General features: G+C 43.9%; 1 protein-coding gene across 2 annotated transcripts in view; it reads right to left on the bottom strand.

Moving 5' to 3' along the window:
- Nucleotides 1–21,801, bottom strand: part of ITGB5 (integrin subunit beta 5) — an 85,615-nt gene that overhangs the window by 9,146 nt on the left and 54,668 nt on the right. For both annotated transcript variants that reach the window (XM_035129332.2, XM_035129340.2), the window contains 2 exons: nt 2,834–3,056; nt 605–708 (listed from right to left, as the gene is read on the bottom strand). In XM_035129332.2, coding sequence (XP_034985223.2) covers nt 605–708; nt 2,834–3,056 — 327 coding nt within the window. The remainder of the gene's footprint in view (nt 1–604; nt 709–2,833; nt 3,057–21,801) is intronic.

Here is a 21,801-nt window from a genome sequence, read left to right on the forward strand (position 1 = left end):
TTGGCAAATAGTCATTGTCTGTGAACTGGCGGAGTGGGGTTGAGCCACAAGTACAGCTGAGCAGCTACAGCTGTGATGGCCCCCCAATGCCAAACACGGAATGTGACAAAAGGTTTAACAGAACAGAGCTTGAAGTCCGGAGATATCAAACTATTCAATCCAGACGACAATGTACTCCAGACAGAGAGCGGCTGGCTATATCTGCTGCCATTAAATCATGCAGCAACAATTTTCTTTTAACTCAGATGCAACTCCCATCAGCCCCAGTATGTGTGCCTAATGCTAAGGGATGTTGGAAATTGTAGTCCAGCAACACCTGGAGGGCCACAGAAGGACCACTCCTGTTTAACTGAAACAATTGTCTCCTGTATCACTAGCCAATATATCTATACAATAGGATCACCTCTCAGCTACTTCTTTTCCTATGTTATGCACACAGTTGTTCTTTAATGTTCCTTTCCCTTACAATTCTAATACATCCAACCATTTGTCTACATTTTAACGAAATACATTCCAAATTCCCTTTCCCCTAAAGTGGTGAGACTTTGATAAGCAGCATCGACTTCTGCCAGGGTTCTGCCTAGCTTATCTTGCCTGTACTTACTGAGAACATCCACTCGAGTAATGATCTCGTCCCGGCAGTGTTTTTGGCAGGTCTGGTTGTCAGCCAGTCTTCCTGAGTTAAACAGCATACACTCAATGCAGTCCCTTAGAAAGAGGAATGAGAGGAGATTGAGAGACTTCCCTTCAAATCACATCCACGTGCAGTGGAGTCTGCCCCCATAGCGAATGGGGCACTGCCCCACCAACCTCCGTTTACCCTCAGTCAGTCCCCACCTGCCTTCTTGCTTAGAACCAGTCCAGGGAAGTGGCACTGCCATCAGCTTCCTCCTCCTTAGTCTTAAGTGTTCCCACCGTATAACTCAGCAGGAAGGAGGATGGGAGCAAAACTAGAATTAGTGGGTTCTGTCTGTCACTGGTTTTGCCTATCCTTCTCCCTGGCTCCACCTACTGTTGGCCTCCCTGTCTTCTGCCTCACAAGTCTCAGTGCACTGTTGCAACCACTGTGTGCATGGGGGAAAAACATGGACAGTCAGACCTTTTCTCAAAATAAAAACCTTTCCCCCTCTGTGGCAACCACATATAAAGGCTGCTGCTGATTTTATTGGTTCAGGGGTCATGGCTACACATTTGTTTCTTGTATGTAAGGAGAAACAGTCCCCATTGAAGAAGTAGTCGTCACTGCTGGAGTATCAACCCTCCATTCCATGCTCAACTGCAATTTGGGTGATTTTCCACTTCATAAATCCTAACTCAATTGCCAAAATGATTTCAAAATCCCTCTTAATTTTCGCACTAGCTTTCTAGAGATTCCCAACTTTTAAAATAGCACTATAAATATTTACTCTAGAATCAAGTGCCCCTTGCAGTTTGGATTCAGCTGTGAGCAATATTTTTACAATCGCCAGCAGCAGCAAACAGTGGCATTTGTGTTCTGTATGCACAGGAAGGAGACCTTTATGCCAGATAAAGGATAGAGACAAGCTAAGGCCTTTTGAACATAGGTCCTTAAGGTCAACACAACTTGCGTCTACAGATAGTGCCTTAGATAAAGCTCTTGTGGTTTTCACAATTAACCTGTTGGAAATAAGGGGCTCTTCTTAATGCTCTAACTCTTGGGGGAAGTAAAATGGCAATTAATCCTCCAAGAATACTTTTAAAAAAGGAAGAAAGGGGAAGTGATAAGAAGAACCCTAAAAAGGATTTGCACTGGGAAATTATATTTAGGACAGTGCTGTTTCATAGAGAAGGTATCCAACCTTTGGAGGCTAATACACATACAGAGAATTAGCCAGGTAAAGCTGTGTAAAATTGAAATGACAAAGAAAATGCATATTGCTTCAGATCATTTTGCATTCTTTGAAGGATCCTTTCATGCATTTCATTATACACAATACTACTGTATTAATGCATGCATGCACAACATGTGAACCGTCAGGATAAACCTGTTTTTGCTATATGATTTGGAACTTGGGGGGGGGGGGTTGGAGGTTGTCAGATACCTGACAGGTTCCAACACAAGAGCAAGGAGTTGCATTCAGCTTGGGGGTGGGGGTGTCGCCAGCTATACAAGCCTGAACAAGTGGCATTAAGCAAAACAAACATCAATGAATGCAAGCTAAATGGATTTTAGGACTATAGAACACAGTAACATAGGAAGCTGCTTTATACCAAGTCAGATCTTTGGTCCTTGTCTACGCAGACTGGGAGTGATTCTCCAGGATCTCAGCCAGGACACATTCCCAGACCTGCTTAGAGATGTCAGGGATTGAACCTGGGGCTTTCTGCTTCCAAAGCAGCTGCTCTACCACAGAACTACATCCTTTGCTGCCTTGCATGAAGACAGACGGTGGATGCATGATCCTGAGACTGTTGAGTCTCCTACCCTCTAGCTCAAACGGATTTTCCCCAGTTCTACCACCAGCCTTTTTAACTGCTGAGGCCAAAAACTGAGCCAAAGACTTCAGGTATGGGAAGTACTTCAAAGCTACGGTCTCATCTACAATAAGCTGTAATAAGCACAATGGGCTCATGGATGTAGTCTTGGACATGTCACGTCTCAGCTGCAGATTCCTCAACTGGAATATTGATGAGCTACCTCACTGGATTCTAGTGATAAGTGAATTTCAAGCTGTGATGCATCATTGCTTCCTGAATTTTTGTAGGTATATCGGCAGGTGGGATGGACACCAATGAAGCTGGAGAGCGACATAATGAGGCACTGTCATCAAGTTATTTGAAGGGTTTTCACTCTAGCTAGTTCACACAATACCTTTTGTTGCTGCAGACGCCTGGGCAGGTAGGGCATTTCTCACACGTCTCTCCAAAGGCACCCGGTTCTGTGCACTGGCATTTCCCACAAATGCAGTTGCCTCGGCCGCTGCACATCTGGCCATCGTTGGAAAGGCACTGGCCTGTCTCTGTCGAGCAGTTGCAGTTGTCCCCGATGTAACCACGGTGGCATTTGCACTCCCCACAGTGGCATTCCCCATGACCTAGAGGCAAATTGAACAGAGCAGGCGTCACTTATGCTGCCAACGAAATGGGGACACAGCTGAAAATCCAATTAAGTGGCAGTAATGCTACCCAAGAGCCAATGTGTTCAATGTTACAAGGCTGAGCTTGGCTCTGTGCTTGATTTAAAAAGTATTAGCTCAGCCATAGACTCGCTGTGAGACTTTGGGCACATCACTGTTCCTCACTGCTGGTCTGAAAAATGGGGATATTAAATGACCTACTTCACAGGATTGTGTTGAAAGCAAACACTTTTAATTTACACAGTATTGCAATCTTGTTATGTAGTAGTAAAAAGGGCAATAGCAGGAATGAGTAATTAAAAACTGACTGTGGAGGGAGACATCACGTTCAGCAAAAAGTGTCACCTACAAACTATGGTGTAGTTCTCACAAGCTGCACATGATGTGGTAATCCCATTTGCTGTCAACTGTACCCCGTCAAACTGCAGGCAGGGACTCGCTTTACTGAATCCTCTCCACAACAACGCAAACCAGCCAACGAACAATGACAAAGCACATGTAACATACTTCTGATGCCGACAAAACAAGCCTTGCCATCTTCTACATAGGAATGTAACAAAGCCCCAAAACATCAAGCTGGCCAGACATCTTATTTATAACACATGTATCCCTTCCCTCTTCCCTTCAAGGGTATCCAAGGATGGTCCATTTTATCCTCAACCACTACTCTGGAGATGACAAGTTCCCACAAGGTCTATCAAAGTCTCTTTGGGCTAATAGTTTCATGTGCAGAATGTGGTCCACTCGTGCAACAGGACTAGCCCACCCATTGGCCTCTAAATCTGCTTGGGGGGGGGGGACAGAGCAAGTTTAGTGGGAACACTAAACACAGGGAGTGGGGGGTGGAGAGAATGTCCCATTGGAGGTGAACCTCATACCCCACTTAGCACTACATGGAATTCCACTCTTGGGCTCAACCCCAACACACTCAACGCCAGAACTCAACAAAGGCTAGACAAGAACTGCTAGACTCAAATGTAAAAAATAACAAGGCTGTACATTTGATATGTTCCAGAATAAAGGACACTTTTAAAATGGGTGGCATCTCATTTGTGGATCCCACCTGACAAGCTTAAGCTGTACAGCATGCAGACCAAGGGCCTAAGCAAGAAAATTAAAATAGAAGCAAGTTCCTACCATAGTTATTGTTTCAAGTGGAGCAAAAGTTCAGACACTCTCTTTTTGGCTCTTGATTATTTCCTGATGCAGCTGAAGGAATATGTTCTTAGTTAAACCCCACCCTCTTTTTTTCATCCTCGTCTGTTTTGCACTAACAAATATTTAATCTTATTAAATACTTTCATCTCAGAGTCTCTTTCCTTGTTTTGAAATAACAGATTCTACTTTGCGCCAACACCAACAAACATTAAAAGGCTACTACAGACCTTGCAGCACTGCTGTTGACAATATTTTGCAGCAATCTCTCCCTGGAGGAATCATTTCTTAGCTGCTTATGATAAAAACCATTCACAGAGGTCACGACTTGCTATTTAGGATACTTGGAAATAAGAGGATCTTAAAAAGCAGATGTATCTGAGCCAACCAAACAACTCCAGGCCAGCCACTTTGGGATGTTCAACATATTTGAAAAGTAGAGCTCCTTGACTCCCCTCCTTAGACATTTTGGTGGGGGTTGGGGTGTGCGGAATCTGCAGTAACCTTCGTACTAGAGTCAACAAGGTTACATTGCAAAGAAAACATGTAACATAATGCCTTGATTTATTTAATCCCACTCCACCCTATTCCAAAGGTGAACAGTCTTTGTTTTAATGTATTGCTATCTCATCTGAACCTCGCAGCTGCCTCTATGGAGTAGATTAGGCTGAGGAAAAGTGACTTGCATTGAAAGTTTCGTGGCTGAACCCAACACTCACTCCTGCTTTCCTCGTACATGTCTCCTGGAACTGTAAGGGCTTTGGGCAAGGACTACATCACCCTAAAGTTCTGCAGGATGGAAGAGGTACATTAGCAGTAACCTAAGAGCTGCAGGCCATTTCAACCTAAGAGGTAGTGGATACAGCCCCACCAGAGTTTCTGGGAATCCTGTGGATGCTGCTTGTCACTCCAGAGCCAGCATCACTTCCAGAGCGGCACATAACACATTATAAATAAACCATTTGTAGTTCCGGTTTCCGCCGGCAGGAATGGCGGACCTGTTTTCCATCTCTCTGACCTTCGTAAGGAATTTGGCGGTTGCTAGGGGAGTAAATGGCAACCCCCTACCCTCTCCGGGGGTTACGGAGAGGGGCCGCTGGCCCGCGATGCCCCCAGACCCACTCCGACTGTTTTTGGAGTGGGGGGAGCTTGGGCTGAGCACTTACGAGGGCCAGGACTCCCGGACGCTAATCTGCATGGCGGGGATTTCCATGGTTAAAGAAGATAATTAGGCTTAAATCTATGGACATACTTCAGAAGGAGGGGAAGAAGCGCTGTTTGCTGCTGAGAAATTTATGCTGCTGAGGGAGAGGAGTCAAAGGCTGTATTTCATCTGAAAGAAGGATTGATGGGGACGGAGCGATAAGGGAAGTGAGTCCTTTTTTATTTTTCTTCATATGAGTTACTTCGTACCTTCCCAGACGCGATGTCCTGGTTTGTTTGGAGTGAAAGAGAAGCAAAAGACTGTGTGAGTTGAACTTTATAAACTGTTGTTACTGAGCATATTTTTTAAAGATGTGGAGTTGCCGACGAGAAAAGCCCCCCTCTAGTTGGACGGAAGGAGTCCTGGACGCGTTCGGAGGATTTATGAGCTGTGACGCACTTTGAATTGGAGCAGCGACCTGAAGCTAAGTTCAGCTATAGGGCAAGGAGATCCATTAATTTACCAAGAGTCTATGGTTTGATGTTTGGGTCTTCTGCCTGGAAAAGCTGTAAATTTTATAAAGATCGTTAATCTACCCGGTTATGAGAGAAAACGAAAGTGTTTTGAGTTTTTTTTAAGATGGCGCTGCTTCGTGTTGACGCAACAGGGAGCTCCAGACCAAGAAGATTTATGGGGAGGCTGGACTGATTAACCCACACAGGAGAAAGAACATTTGTGAAACCTTGTTTGATATTTATCTCAGCAGCTGGGAAACAATCGGTTGAAAGTGGAAAACATCTATGTGACTATAAGGGAAAGATTCAGATTATTATGAACTTGGAGAGACGATTTGAACTTTAGAAAAAAGACGGCAGTGGACGGTTGCGAGGAATCCCCAATTTCTTGAAGCATGGGAACCCAAAAAAATTTTTTAGATTATTTGGCATAATATTCGGTTTGATTGATATATATGTGTATAATTTGAAATAACGAATGTGATATAATTGGTTTTAATTGGAAAATTAATAAAAATATATTTAATAAATAAATAAATAAACCATTTGTAGCAAGGGCGCTGGAGTGCTAAATATGGCTTATTGCGCAGGCAACAACTTTCAAACATCCAGGAGTATAGACTCTGGTTCAGCTGTGAAATTCCCAGTTCTAACCACATAGGGTTAAAGCCAGTCCACAAGCCCGTGTCCCCCATACCCATCTGACATCAAAGGTGACATCAGGTGTGGGGCAGGTAAGGAAGCAGCTACAAAGAAAGACTTGCAAGCTTGCAAGTTAGAACAGTGTTTCTCAACCTTTTTTGGGCCATGGCACACTTGTTCCGTGAAAAAAATCACGAGGCACACCACCATTTAAAAAGTTTTAAAATTAACTCTTTGCTGCCCTATATTATAATTATGACTGTAAGAAACACTTGCCAAATATTGCTTTCCGGCAGGTCAAGCTCATTGTGGCCACGGGCAGGGCGGGAGAAAGCGAGGCAAAGATGGGGGTGTGGGATAAAAGGGGAGAGGGGAGCACTTAGTGTTGGGAGAATGGCAGCTGGGCTGGAAGAGCGGCAGCGGCAGCTGCGCGCGCTCCCTCCTCGCGCACTCTAGCTCTCCGCTGCCGGGTTGGCGCCTCGCAGTTCGCAAGCCGCTACCTGCGCGCGCGCCTGCCTCACCTTGCCGCGACTTGGCCAACTTTTCTGCCCACCAGCTCTCGCCTGCGCTCCTCCTTCCCCCCGCCCCTCTCCCCCCTCCCACTCTCGGCGGCGGATCCCTTTACCTTGGGAGAGGAGGGAGCCTGGGCGCTGTACTGCGGCGCTGCTCTCTCTCGGGGGGTTTTCAGCAGCCGTAAAGCGGCGTGAGAGAGAAGCGGGCGGCTTTCCCTCGGTCTCCCTCCCAAAATTTATTTGCAAAAAAAAGGGGAGGCTCTGGCCGGCTTCCTGCAGCTAGAGTGAAAGGGGACCACGATGCTGCAAAATCGCCCTTCTCACGTCACGGCACACCAGCCAGCTTCTCGCGGCACAGTAGTGTGCCGCGGAACAGCGGTTGAGAAACGCTGAGTTAGAATATATTTTGCTGTCAGCAAGCCCCACTTTGTCTGCCTGAAGGTGGCACTGGTGGCAAGGTTGACTGCCAAGATACTAAACCAAGTGGTGTTTTGTTCACTTTTAAAAAATGAATCATCAAATGGGATTGTCCCTCCTCTGTGGCAGCAGGTAGCTACTGTGGTATGTTATTAGGTATGGCACCACCCAACTTTTCTGAAAGTGTATTTGATGGTTTTGTCTGTTTCTAGAGACAAATGACAACAAAGGCAAGTAGCTCTCAAAAGCAGCAGTGAATGCTCCTCCTGCCAGATGGGAGAAGTGCATGTATTTTTACTCAGACGCAAACGGAGGTTTTGTGCTGTGGCGAATTCCATTCAGAAAGAGAGGCACTGGTTATTTTTTGTATTTTCCATTATTGCAAGGAAAATCTTTGGACACTTAAAAAGTATGCTCAGCTGGAATTACCGTGAAAGAAACTGAGCTGCAACTGGTTCATTACCAAAATTAAACCAGCTTTCAAGACATAAATGCATCAAGAATTCCCAAGCCTGTGGCAGTCTGTTTGATATTTCTTATACACACACACCCCAAATTAAGAGATAGGGAGGGAGGGAGAGGCCAGGAACCTTTACAATATGTAAAAGGCTGTCTTGGAGAAGCATTCCAACTCTTAAAAATAAATGCTGTAAAAGCACAGCACCCTTCCCCTTCTGCAGGCACAAGTGAATTGGAATATAATCTCAGCCCAAGCGGGGAAAGTGCATTCTAAAAACAAGTCAGAGGTGTCAAAGCAACATACAAAGACTGGGTGACTAACACGCTGAAACAGGGCATTCTTCCTACTTCAGTTTTTAAAAATGCTACGCCTGAAGTTGAATGATTGCCGCATGTTTTAATTGGTGAATGAGTTACTGTATGTTGTTCTTGAAACAAAATGTCAGCTATATGATAGTAAGGTACCAGTATCAAACGTTTAAAGCATTTCTCTCTCTTTCCGGGGGGTTGGGGTTGGGGTGTTAGTATCAAGAAACATGCACCTGTACCCTAGCACCTGTTGCTGTTAAATAAATATATTTTTGTGCACTTGATAAACCCACCATTCTCGTTTTGGTTTTGCATCCGATTTATTAATACCGTTTGCTAGAAATATTTCACTTCCTGCTTTGCCACAAGGAGCTCCTTCTAGCTTAACTCTGAAATGAGATGTCAGATGTTTCCAGCTCTTCCACTGAAAGCAGTAAACCTAATTTTATCTTTAAAATCAATAGCCAATTTTATTAGAGTGCTCTTAAAAGGGAGCAGACTGACAGGGACAGACCTTTCATGCAATACTCTCAGAAGCTCTCTTCTCTAGATCTCTATGTTTGTAAAATCAGTGGCAGGCAAGAGTGCAGAATGAGCAGGCAAGTGATTCACAACTGCCCTGCACCTCTACTGGTCTGTGTACATATGGACGCAGGCTTCTGTGTGTACAGCCCCAAGCAGGATGAGGGGTTTTGTATTCAAATCAGAATTATGCTCACACTTCAACAGGGCCAATGCAGTAGCTAGTGATACACACACCTGTACCTTTGGAAAAGAACCAAAACAGCTGGGAAGTTGGGGCAGGGGGGAGGAGTCTACACCTTAGCCCAGGGGTCAGCAACCTTTTTCAGCTGTGGGCCGGTCCACTGTCCCTCAAACCATGTGGTGGGCCGGACTATATTTCTTTGGGGGTGGGGAAGGGAATTAACAAATTCCTATGCCCCACAAATAACCCAGAGATGCGTTTTAAATAAAAGCACAGATTCTACTCAGGTAAAATCATGCGATTCCCGGACCGTCCGTGGGCTGGACTGAGAAGGCGATTGGGCCGCATCCCGCCCATGGGCCTTAGGTTGCTTACCCCTGCCTTAGCCTTTCCACACTACTGAGCCCTGCTCACAAAACAACTGGCCAGCAGGATGTGAATTTCTTTTAGGACTAGGCACTTGTAGCACAGACTACAACTTGCATGTGTTGTAGGACAGAGTACAGCAGCAGGTTAAACAGTTGTGACCAAAGACGCTTATTCACGTCTTTCTGTGGATGGCCATTTCTGTGGGATGAATACGGAATGAAATGGACCTTTGTGAAGACTGGGTGTTTTTCAGCAAGCGATAGCAGACCGTTATTTTTGCAGAATGAAAACTGACCAATGCCTTCGCTGAGCAACTGCAAATGAATAGCTCACAGTACAGCCTTTCTGGGATAGTTCATAGCTACCGCCATAAATTACAGCTATAATATGTAAACTGTCCTGATATTAGACAAAACAGAGATAAAGGTATTACTCCTTCAGGCTTGGAGTCCTGCTGCTAAATTACTGCCATAGGAGATGAGAACACCATCATGTCCATCTAGCTCAGGACTGTCTACACTGACCGGCAGCAGCTACCCAGGGTTTCAGAAAGGGCTCTCTCCTGTTCTACCTGGAGGTGCCAGGGACTGAATTTGGGACTTTCTGTGTGTGTGTGGCGAATGCTCTGCCACTGAGCCACAGCTCTTCCCTTAAATATTATTGGTTTTGTTATGGTAAAAGGCCCTGCAGTTTGCCTCCCGTGTACTTTAAATTATCTTCCCAACTCCCAAGAGATAAAAACAAGACACACGGGCCAGCTAAATCAACAGATTCATGAGTCAGGAACTTGCAGCAGTCCAAGAAACAATGCTGGTTTCACCAAAGCTACTCCCTTTCTCAAAAAGGTAGATGGATATATGGGACTGACTCAGTCTCAAATTCTGAGATGCATCCCATTGCAGCTAAATAAGCAGAGACTGGAGAACATTGCTGTCTTGCTGTTGTTCAGGGGCTTGGCGGGATGCTGTCCTGGCCTCCTTTGCCCCCATTTCATACAGGAATCCTTGCTAAGTGAACAAGGCACAACAAAGAGACCATCTCCCTTCATCTCTTCTCTCCCCCTCGCTTTCCCTTTTTCTCCACTCCTCTGCCTTTTCAGCAGAAGTGTCAAGAGCACAATACAAATTAAGAGATTTGGCACAGCTTAAGACACAGACCTCCGCTGCAGCTTTTCTGCAATTTGTTTACAAGGAAACATGCCAGTCCTCATCGTGCTTGTCTGGGTTTTTGAAAAAAAGGAAAGGGAAAAAACCAAGTGGAACCATTACAATTAGATTAAACTGGCTGAATAGCATTTTATATTTCCCAAAAGGAACTAGACAGGGTTGCCCTTTATCACCGTTATTGTTCATCATGGTCCTGGAAATATTATTGATCAGATTAAGAGACCTATCTACAATTAGAGGTATTAAGGTAGGTGCAAAGCAATTTAAAGTGAAAGCCTTCGCAGATGATTTGGTTTTAACATTGGAAAATCCAAAGGAAAGTGTTGCAGAAGCTATAGAAGTAATGGAGAAATTTGGTCAATTGGCAGGATTCAAATTAAATAGACAAAAAACCAAGGTTATGGCAATGAATATGACGAAAGAAGAAAAACAGGAATTACAGTTAAAACATGGACTCGACGTGGCTAAAAAGGTAAAATATTTGGGAATATGGATGACAGCAAAGAATATTAATCTTTACAGTGATAATTACGAACAAGTATGGAAGGAAATAAAGAAAGACCTGGAAAGATGGACTAATATGAAAATGTCATTCTTAGGAAGAATTGCAACAATAAAGATGAATGTATTACCTAAGATGTTATTCCTATTTCAAACTATACCTGTGGTTAAAGGTACGAGGCAATTCCAAGAGTGGCAAAAGATTTTATCAAGATTTGTCTGGCAGGGGAGAAAACCTAGAATAAAACATAAGATTTTGGTAGATAAGAAAGAAAGAGGTGGATTCGCCCTGCCAGACTTGAGACTTTATTATGAAGCGTCCTGTATCTGTTGGATAAAAGAATGGATAACTCTAGAGAATACGGACTTGTTAGATTTGGAAGGTTTTAACAATAGATTTGGATGGCATGCATATTTATGTTATGACAAAAAGAAATCACATACCGGGTTTACGAATCATGTGATAAGAAGATCTCTGTACGAGGTGTGGGAAAGAAATAAAAGGCTGTTAGAGACTAAAACACCCTGGTGGGTCTCACCAGCAGAGGTATTAACAGTTAAGAAAGTAAATATGGAAAAGAGGCGGGCCACGTATGAGGAAATCTTGACGAAAACTGAAAAAGGATGGAGTTTAAAACCTTTTGAGGACATTAAAGGAGTGTTAACAGGATGGATAGAATACCATCAAATAAATGATGTGCTTAAAGAAGATAGAAAAATAGGTTTTGAGGATAAAAGATCCAAATTTCAAATAGAAGTGCTAGAAGGCAAAACAAAGCTTTTGGCAAAGATGTATGATCTGTTGTTGGAGTGGTATACAAAAGATGAGTTGACAAAAGAAGTGATGATTAAATGGGCAAAAGATTTGGGGCATAATATTGAATATGATGCGTGGTTGAAATTATGGAATCAAACTTTAAGATTTACAGCATGTACTGCCTTGAAAGAAAATGTATATAAGATGATGTACAGATGGTATTTAACTCCAGTTAAGTTAGCTAAAATGTATAGAATGGGTGATAAAAGTTGCTGGAAATGTAAAGAGAAAGATGGTGAATTTTATCATATGTGGTGGACATGCGAAAAAGTTAAAAGATTTTGGGAAAGTTTATATAATGAATTGAAAAAGATGTTTAGATATACCTTTCCAAAAAAACCAGAAGCATTTTTGTTAGGAATAATAGGAGGAGAGATTAGAAAAGAAGATCAAACACTGTTTATGTATGCAACAACCGCGGCTAGGACTTTGTTAGCCCAAAAATGGAAATTACAGGAATTACCTACAATTGTGGAGTGGCAGATAAAAATGATGGACTATGCTGAACATGCTAGATTGACATGCAAGATTCGTGACCAGGGGGAGACAAGGTTTCAAAAGGACTGGAGTAAATATGTGGACTATATGGAGAAAAACTGTAGATCATTAAAAACTCTCGCAGGACTAAAATAAACCTTACGAATTGACCAATATGTTAAAAAAGGAACTGCAAAAAAAAGGAATTAACAAGAAACCCGCATGAAGGGAGGGGGGGAAGTCATAGCTCGGCGGAGCAAGGTAAAAGATGTGAATATAAGATTTTGTATAAAAGATTGGTTTTGTTAATTTGTTGAATTTGGAAAATTGGAATAAAATGTATTTTAAAAAAAAATAGCATTTTATATTTCCCAAATGGAAACTACTAAAAATAAATAAATGCATGATTGCCCATATATATATATATATATATATATATATATATATATATAGTGCCAGGTGGGAGCTCTAACGCAGTCCAATTAAGTTTCCAGCATGGAGAGAGATCACTTATACAGAAATAAGGCAAACAAGCTAACTGAAAATCATAATGGGACTCCCACTAAAGTCAGCAGCAGGACTCCTACTTATTTTAATGGAGCTGGATTGTACCCTTATAAGTGGTTGGCCACTGTGGGAACAGGATTCTGGCCTTTGGTCTGATCTAGCAGGCTTCTTCTTATGTTCTTAAGAGAGGGATCAGAAACTTCAGTTATGATCACCACTACATGGTGGAAGAACATAACACCACAGTTGAGAAAAAATGAAGTGGTCCTCAAATTAATCCTGAGCACAATTCAAAGTGCTGGTGTTAACCTTTAAAGCCCTAAATAAAGACATACATCTTGGTCCAGGTTAATTCAGGGCAAGGGGTGTCCAACATAATGCCCTCCAGGCATTTTGGACCACAACTCCCCCCAGTCCCATTCAGCATGGCCAATAGTCAGGGATGCTAGGAGATGCTGTGGTCCAAAACATCTGGAGGGCATCACATTGGCTATCCCAGATTTACAGAATGCTTTCTCTCACAGAAGACACAAACCCCTAGAATGCACAAACATCACCTGAGGAGGCAGGACTGCTCCAAGTCCCATTGTTAGCAAATGTTAGGTGGTAGTTACAAGCAGTGGGGCCTTTTCTGTAGCAGCCCCCCTGCTATGGCAGCTCTGCACTGCTTTTTACATTGTTAGTTAAACATTTGGGGTCCGAGCCCTAAAATGGTTAGGTAGGGTAGCTTGGGATTCCGACTCACTAAAACTAATTTTTAGATTGTTTGCTGTTGTTTTTGTCTAGAAGACTCTAATTTATAAAGTTGATACTTAGGGCGTTTTACAGTAGTTTTACTGTTATTTCTACATAATGTTGCATGCTGCCCTGCAGGCTTTGTTTGGTGGGATTCAAGTTTTTTAAAATAAGCAAGTACAAACTTTAGAGGAATGCAGGAAAAAGCTTTGAACTTTGGAAAATCTAGAAGGTTCAGCTTAGAAACAGGGTGTAATGAGAAGCAGTTCCTTCTTAGGCAAACAAGTTAAACCGCTTCTTACAGAGTTATTTCCATGACTCAAGACAGGAGCATTAGCTTCTGTCTACATTCCAAAATGGCACAAATAAGCACACATTCTTCTTCTTCTTCTTCTTCTTCTTCTTCTTCTTCTTCTTCTTCTTCTTCTTCTTCTTCTTCTTCTTCTTCTTCTTCTGCAATCACTTGTAGCCAAGTAAGATTGTCTTCCATAAACATGGTTTTAACCATGAGTCCGTAAGTGACTGTGGAGGCCAATTCTGGAGTCACACGTCCTTCCACAGTGGGGACATTGGTTTCCGTGCGGGAGTTGACCACGGTGTGGATTTGCCAAGCGTGCCTTCCTCTTAGCACATTCTCCCTTGCGTCCTGAGTTTGAGTGTCTTCAAAACCCATGACACCTTTGGTAAAGGCTGTTCTCCAACTGGAGCGCTCACAGGCCAGTGTTTCCCAGTTGTTATACTACACTTTTAAAGATTTGCCTAGACAGTTTTTAAACCTCTTTTCTTGACCACCAGCATTACACTTTCCATTTTTAAGTTTGGAACAGAGTAGTTGCTTTGGAAGATGATCATCAGGCATCTGCACAACATGACCAGTCCAACGAAGTTGATGTTGAAGAATCATTGCTTCAACACTGGTGATCTTTGCTTCTTCCAGTACACTGATATTAGTTCGCCTCTCTTCCCAGGTGAGGTGTAAAAATTTTTGGAGACACCGTTGATGGAATCTTTCAAGGAGTTGGAGATGGCATTTATAAGTGGTCCATGTTCCACAAGCATATACAGTGGTACCTCGGTTTATGAACACAATTGGTTCCGGAAGTCTGTTCATAAACTGAAGCGTTCATAAACTGAAATGAACTTTCCCATTGAAAGTAATGGAAAGTGGATTAATCCGTTCCAGACAGGTCCGCGGAGTACTCAACCTGAAGCATACTTAACCCGAAGCATGGGTGTAATTGGTTCCAGAAGTCTGTTCATAAACTGAAGCGTTCATAAACTGAAGCGAACTTTCCCATTGAAAGTAATGGAAAGTGAATTAATCTGTTCCAGATGGGTCCGCGGTGTTCATAAACCGAAAATTCGTTAACCGAGGTGTTCATAAACCGAGGTTACATGGGCGTAGGCAGGGGGGGCAGGAGGGGGCAGCTGCCCCCCCTAGAAGAAAAAAATTAATGTATTTTACAGACCATAACCAGCACTTTTCCCCTCCAAAAACTGAAGTGGAAAGGGCTTTGCTTTAGCAAGAGCAGCTAAGTCTCCGCTTGCTGGGGGGGGGGGACACACAGCTGTAACAAAAACACATCAAATAAATAAAGCAAAGTGGCTACCAGTACTTAAGCAGTTAAGACAATATCCAGATATCCCCAGGCAAGTTTCAATAGCTGACCAATTCACCCTATTGTTCTTGAGTAGGAGTTGTTAATGAGCATTCAGGAATCACATTAAGAGTTCTATTGACGATTTAATGAGGGTGCAGAGGATTCAATTTGACTAAGGTGGCTCTGCAAGGCTAAAAGGAAGTGAATAAGAAAGGGGGGGCTGTAGCTTTGACAGACACAGTGATGTTTATAAAAAGCACAGGTGTTCCAGCCTGCCCCTCCTCCTGCATCTGTATACTGTAAATCAGGGGTGGCCACCTCCCAAGAGACTCTGATCTACTCACAGAGTTAAAAACTGGGAGTGATCTACCCCCTTTTGGGGGGTTCAGGTCAAAGCTGTTGAGTTTTTTTAAGGAAGGGAAGCCCTGTTTTGGGGGGTTTAGGTCAAACTTGTTGAGCTTCTTTTAGGAGGGAGGCAGGCCCATTTTTGTTTAGGGCTTCAGGTCATAGTTCAACTTTTTTTAGGGAGGAGGAAAATTTTGGGTGAGCTTTTTTTAGGGGTGCCAGTGACCTACCAGTGACCTACCACAGACATCCAGTGATCTACTGGTAGATCACAATCTACCTGTTGGACGTGCCTGCTGTAAATCAAGCAGAGAGAAAGCTGCTTACAAGACTCCTCTTGCTGCAGAGTTCCAGCATCACAGCGTCACCCAGAGGCACCCAAAAATATGAGTTATCCCTGTCTCTATTTCTTCCTTCCCTCCCTCCCTCTTCCATCCTTAATAAAATACGGGGGGGGCAGATAAGCCCCACATAGAAAGTCCATCAACATGGGGGGGTGACTCTTTCAAATACGGTATTTACCAGTAATTGGGGGGGAGGGGAGAGGCACCTAGGCCTCTAGGAGTTGGCTGCTATGCCTAGGAGTAGGACAATTCAAGAAAGCAGAATGATGCATATGCTATGGTAATATATCAATAGAATCATACAATTGTAGTCGGAAGGGACCACAAGGGTCATCTAGTCCAACCCCCTGCAATTCAGGAATTTTTTCCTAAGGTGGGGCTTGAACCCAAGACATGGTTGAAATATTATGCTGATATGCAGCAATGCCTCGGAGCTGTCGTGACTGCGGCCATGCCTTGCCTCGCCCTCGCCCGCCCTGCCACCCTCTCTCGCCTGCCCGACCCTCCCGTCCTCTTGCTGCAGAGTTCCAGCATCACAGCGTCACCCAGAGACACCCGTAAATATGAGTTATCCCTCTCTCTATTTCTTCCTTCCTTCCCTCCCTCTTCCATCCTTAATAAAATACTGGGGGGGGGGCAGATAAGCCCCACATAGAAAGCCCATCAACATGGGGGGGTGACTCTTTCAAATACGGTATTTACCAGTAATTGGGGGGGGGGAGAGGCACCTAGGCCTCTAGGAGTTGGCTGCTATGCCTAGGAGTAGGACAATTCAAGAAAGCAGAATGATGCATATGCAATGGTAATATATCAATAGAATCATAGAATTGTAGTCGGAAGGGACCACAAGGGTCATCTAGTCCAACCCCCTGCAATTTTTTCCTAAGGTGGGGCTTGAACCCACGACATGGTTGAAATATTATGCTGATATGCAGCAACGCCTTGGAGCCGTCGTGGCTGCGGCCGTGCCTTGCCTCGCCCTCGCTGCCACCCCCTCTCGCCTGCCCGACCCTCCCATCCTCTCCAGCCAAGCAGGGTAGCTACCAAAGCTGCCAGCCCCAGAAGCACAAGGTGGCCGCTGCCGCCGCCGCCACAATGTCATTGGGCCCACTGGCCCTGTAACCCCACCCACATTCCCACTTCGTGGCCCCACCCCTGAACGACCATGGCTTGCCCCCCCCCTAGTTTTGATCCTGGCTACGCCCCTGCGAGGTTACACTGTAGTAAGGTTGGTAGTACAATAGCTTTGAAAACAAGCATTTTGGTTTTCCTGCGAATGTCCCGGTCCTCAAACACTCTGCACTTCAATCCGGAGACAGCCGCAGTAGCATAGCTCCTAGGTAGGAGAAGTGATCGACGTTTTCCAACGTTACACCATTGAGTTGGGTTTGTGGCGCTGCAGAGGGGTTATTTTGTACTTGTTGGTGCAGCACTTTGGTTTTTGGTATGTTGAGTGATAGACCAAGCTTTTCGTAAGCTGCTGCAAAGATATTTAGGATGGTTTGGAGGTCATCCTCTGAGCGTGCACACACTACGTTGTCATCAGCATACTGAAGCTCTATGATGGAAGTTACAGTAACCTTACTCTTTGCTTTCAGCCTGCTCAGATTGAAGAGCTTTCCATCTGTTCGATATATGATTTCTACTCCGGTGGGGAGTTTCCCTTCGACAAAGTGTAGGATCATGGCAATGAAAATAATGAATAGAGTTGGGGCAATAACACAACCCTGTTTAACACCTGATCCCACTGTGAATGGTTCACTTTGAGAGCCATTGTTATCTGTGATGGTTGCTGTCATATTATCATGGAGGAGCCGAAGGATGTTTACAAATTTATCTGGGCAGCCAATTTTCAGGACAGTCCACAGGGCCTTACAATTTATAGTGTCGAAAGCCTTAGTCAGGTCAATAAACACCATATACAGGGGTTGGTTTTGCTCTCTGCATTTTTCTTGAAGCTGTCGAGTGGTGAAAATCATGTCCACTGTCCTCCTATAAGGCCGAAAACCGTTTTGGGATTCAGGAAGGGTCACCTCGGAGATTGTTACGAGACGGTTTGCTAAGATCCTTGCAAGAATTTTGTTGGCTGCAGCTAATAGTGAGATGCCTCGATAGTTTCCACAATCAGTTCTGTCCCCTTTTTAAAAGAGATTGATAATTTTGGCATCCCTAAAGTCTGCTGGGATTTCTTCTCTTTCCCAGATTTTTTCAATGAGTTTGTGAAGTTGTTGTGTATAAGTTCAATTCCGCCCACTTTGAAGATTTTGGCAGGTATCCCATCAGGTCCACCGGCTTTGTTGTTTTTCATTTGGTTAATACACTGCCACTCAAAGTGACACACAGTGAATTTTGCACAAGATAGCAGAAGCTCTCCCAGATGTTTCTCCCAGGTTAGCAGACTACTAGGGTTAAAAGAGATTAACCAACTGTGAAAACGGGAAAAGGTAGAGTACTTCCAGACTCAGAATAAAAAAGATTCTACCAAGAATACATGAATCTGCACAGCTGCTAGTATATTGTATTTTGTGAAATGAGGCTGTGCACAATCTATAAGCATCTGAAGAAAACTGAGAATCACTTTTCCCAACTCCCACAATTTCTGCTTAATGCTCTGAAACAAGAGGGAGGATGCCTGAGCAAGAAACCTTCATAGAAACAACTGAGCCTCAGGACAAATAATTAAAAAGTTAAGCCAACTTGTCCTCCCTGTTCCACTATCTTCTGCCCCCGCACACTACAATAAACTGGGGAAAATTAAGATAAATATCATAAATCAAGAATGAGAGGGTGGGGGGGGTGCGGTTTGATGATGTAAAAGCATCCTCAATTGGTCACACTCTGCAAGCTATTCCACTCACTGTATTCTGGCAATGTGCTTCTCACCTGCTCAGCAGGATCACATATAAAAAGAAATCCAACCCAATCAATGAATGAATGTGTGTGTGCAGTACAGTTGTACAGTTAGGCCTATGTTGTGTAGAACTTAATGCAACCACGTAGGGATCCTTTTTCACCCCAGGTGAGAGCTGCAAACCAAAAGGGGGCAGGGAGGGAAAGGGGAAAAAAGAAATGCAATGCCAACAGTGGCTGTATAGATCCAAGAGCTGGTGGTTCATTTTCCAAACTGTAGTACAAGGAGACTGGAATGCTCCCAATAATACATTTCTTCACCTAAGAAAGCAGCATAAATGTTGTGGCACTGGGGATATATGGATACCCCACCCTGGGTGTATATGAAAAGATGCGCCTTGCCCACAGAATCTGCAACAGGGCAATTCCCAAACATTGGGTTCATTTCCCTCACAAAGCTACAATTCCCAGAGTGATTTAACAATCAACAAGAGTCTCCAGGCAACCCTCAGCACCCTTAAGAAACTACAGTTCCCAGGATTCTTTGAGGAAGCCAAGAACATTTAAAGTGATGCAGCAGGGCTTTAAATGGATGTGCAGGTGACACCTTACGCAACAAGTCACACAGCTACAAAGCAATGTTGCTGGACATGCTTCATTGGGAGGCAGTATTTGGAAAAACATGGCTCTTCCAAAACATTACACTTCTTTAGACTGTCCAGCACCCTCCGTCTTGCCAACCCTTCTCATATAAATCATTCAGCATTCACAGATGCAGTTATTACTGAGAACATCATTTTCCAGTTATTGCTAATGCCATTTACTTTGAATCAGCATTTTCCATTTAGTCTGTGTTGTTGGTCGTTTTTTTTACAAAAAAAACACAGACAATTGTCTTCATTATTATTATTGATTTGCAAATTTAACAAAGAAGAGAAACAAAAAGGAAATTAAAAAATGAAAGGAGAAAAAGAGGCACTGTATAAACAACAACAATAATTAAAAACACTGTCAGTTCACATTAAGGATACCTAGATCATGAAGTCATTACAGACTTTCCACCATCCCTCCAGTTTGCTTCCTATCTTCACACACACCCTTGTTTTTCATGCTCTCAGCAGGGGCTAAGAAATGACTGGAGTTAATTTAGCAATTGGCAAAAAGCAGGCGTCCAACCCTTCTAGACTCTTGAGTTTCGTGACCTTTGCACATGTTAAGGATGAAGGCTTTTCTTAGCAAAATTATTCAGTCCCTCCTTTTCCGCAGGCAGAAAGCTTCAAATAACCTGTGAGTGTTCTGACCATTTCCCCCCTACTTGGTCAGATGACTATAAAAGTACTGAATTTTCATGAAGGCCATGGAAGCTTTCATTAGGACAACTTCACAACAATGTCCTATACACTAACCATAAGCCGTTTATGTGCCACGTTCCCGTTTAAAAAACAAAACTACGCAGAGGTGTGTTTTTACATTCCACCTCAGCCTTCCCCATGTTAACTTGACTTAACAGGGCATGTATGTCAACCCATGTGAATATAAGCTTGCTGTTCCACTTCAAGCTCATGCCACTTTAAATCAATTAGTCTTTAAAGTGTCACTGCACTTTAAACTACCCTAACCAACCACTCAGGCCCCTAAAAACAGAAACAAAAGTGGGAAAAGCAGTGGATACCTTTATAGACTCTTTAAGTGTGCGTTACTGCCGCTTCCTGAAGAACCAAAATTTACAGGACTGGATGCTCACTGGGAGAACAAGGAACATCATAGATTCTTGTCTGCACATTCTCTCACACGCCCCAAATAAACCATAATCTTTTTGCCCCCCCCAGCATTCATTTTTTTAAAAAAGGGTATGTGCCTAGCATTTGAAGAGCCAGATATATGGGGCAAAAATGTACAAACACTATTCTCCTTTCTCTGCAAGAAACCAGACTGCTCCCCCTTTTCAGTTTTTGGGTACCCCTTGCCCACACCACAAAAATTATTGCAGATGCCCATGTCAGAGTCCTTTGGAAGACGTCTCTCATATCCTTGGACAAGTGACCACATGAACAAGCAGTAGCAGAGCTGTCAGCTGTGGAAGGTGGGACCGTTCAATGCAGAAACACACAGGGGCCTGTCAAAGACCCAAGTGTCCAAGGCATAGAGCAGCGTGGCTGGAGCAGCGTGGGACCCCTTGACCCTACCAAGAGAGAGCTGATAAACCACCTCAAAATACCAATCTCACACATTCGTTGTTTCAAACCTAGGGAGAGCAAGCCCTACCCTATTATGGGCCAAGCCGATTGGGATATTCAGTCACGTTGCCCCTGTCATTCCTCTTCGTCTCCCACCCCGCCAAAAAATATAAATAAATCACAAAACATATATCATGGGAGGCTGCTCTCTACAGCGTAAGCTGCCATGGAAGCAACTCATTTGCCGTTTCCCAACATGGTGCATTCTGCACTACATGGGGAAAGATCCTATCAGGGACATGTAAGCTATCAATTGTTGGGATTAGCAGGAAAAATTGTCTTGGTAGGGGGAAAGCACTAGGGATGGAGGTGGTGGGGAGAGGGGAAAAGAGAGGGTGTGAATGCACCACAGGGTTCAGGGGAATGTGCAGCCTCAGAATGTTGCACAGCAGTGGGCTACACCACCCTTTGCCTCAGCACCACCATCCAAAGGTGCTATATGTGCTTATGAGCACAAAAGGAAATCAACAGTCGGGGAAGGAGTGTAGCTTAGTGGCAGAGCACCTTCCTTGCATGCATGCAGAAGATCCCAGTTTCAATCCCTGTATTGCCATTAACTAGGCGGGACTGGGAAAGACTCTTTTGAGACCCTGAAGAGCTGCTGCCAATTAAGCGCAGACAGTACCAAGCTAGATGGGCCAATGTTTTGATTTGGTATAAGGCAACTTCTGATGTCTCTGTGTAACAGGTTAAGTCTCTGTGCCTCATCATTTCCCCCACATTCTGCCCTTTTCCCCTAACTTGACTGCCCAGCATGAATGTAGCAGGTCCCCCGAATCCATAAATTTACAGATAAGAACAGCTTACGTGATAAATTTATAGCTGTTATAACCTGGGCCAGGACTGGAGGCGAGAATGTCTGAGGAAGGGAGTAAGTGGGAGGCAAGGAGAAAAA

The sequence above is a fragment of the Zootoca vivipara genome, chromosome 1, assembly GCF_963506605.1.
Source record: "Zootoca vivipara chromosome 1, rZooViv1.1, whole genome shotgun sequence".
NCBI classification, from domain to species: domain Eukaryota; kingdom Metazoa; phylum Chordata; class Lepidosauria; order Squamata; family Lacertidae; genus Zootoca; species Zootoca vivipara.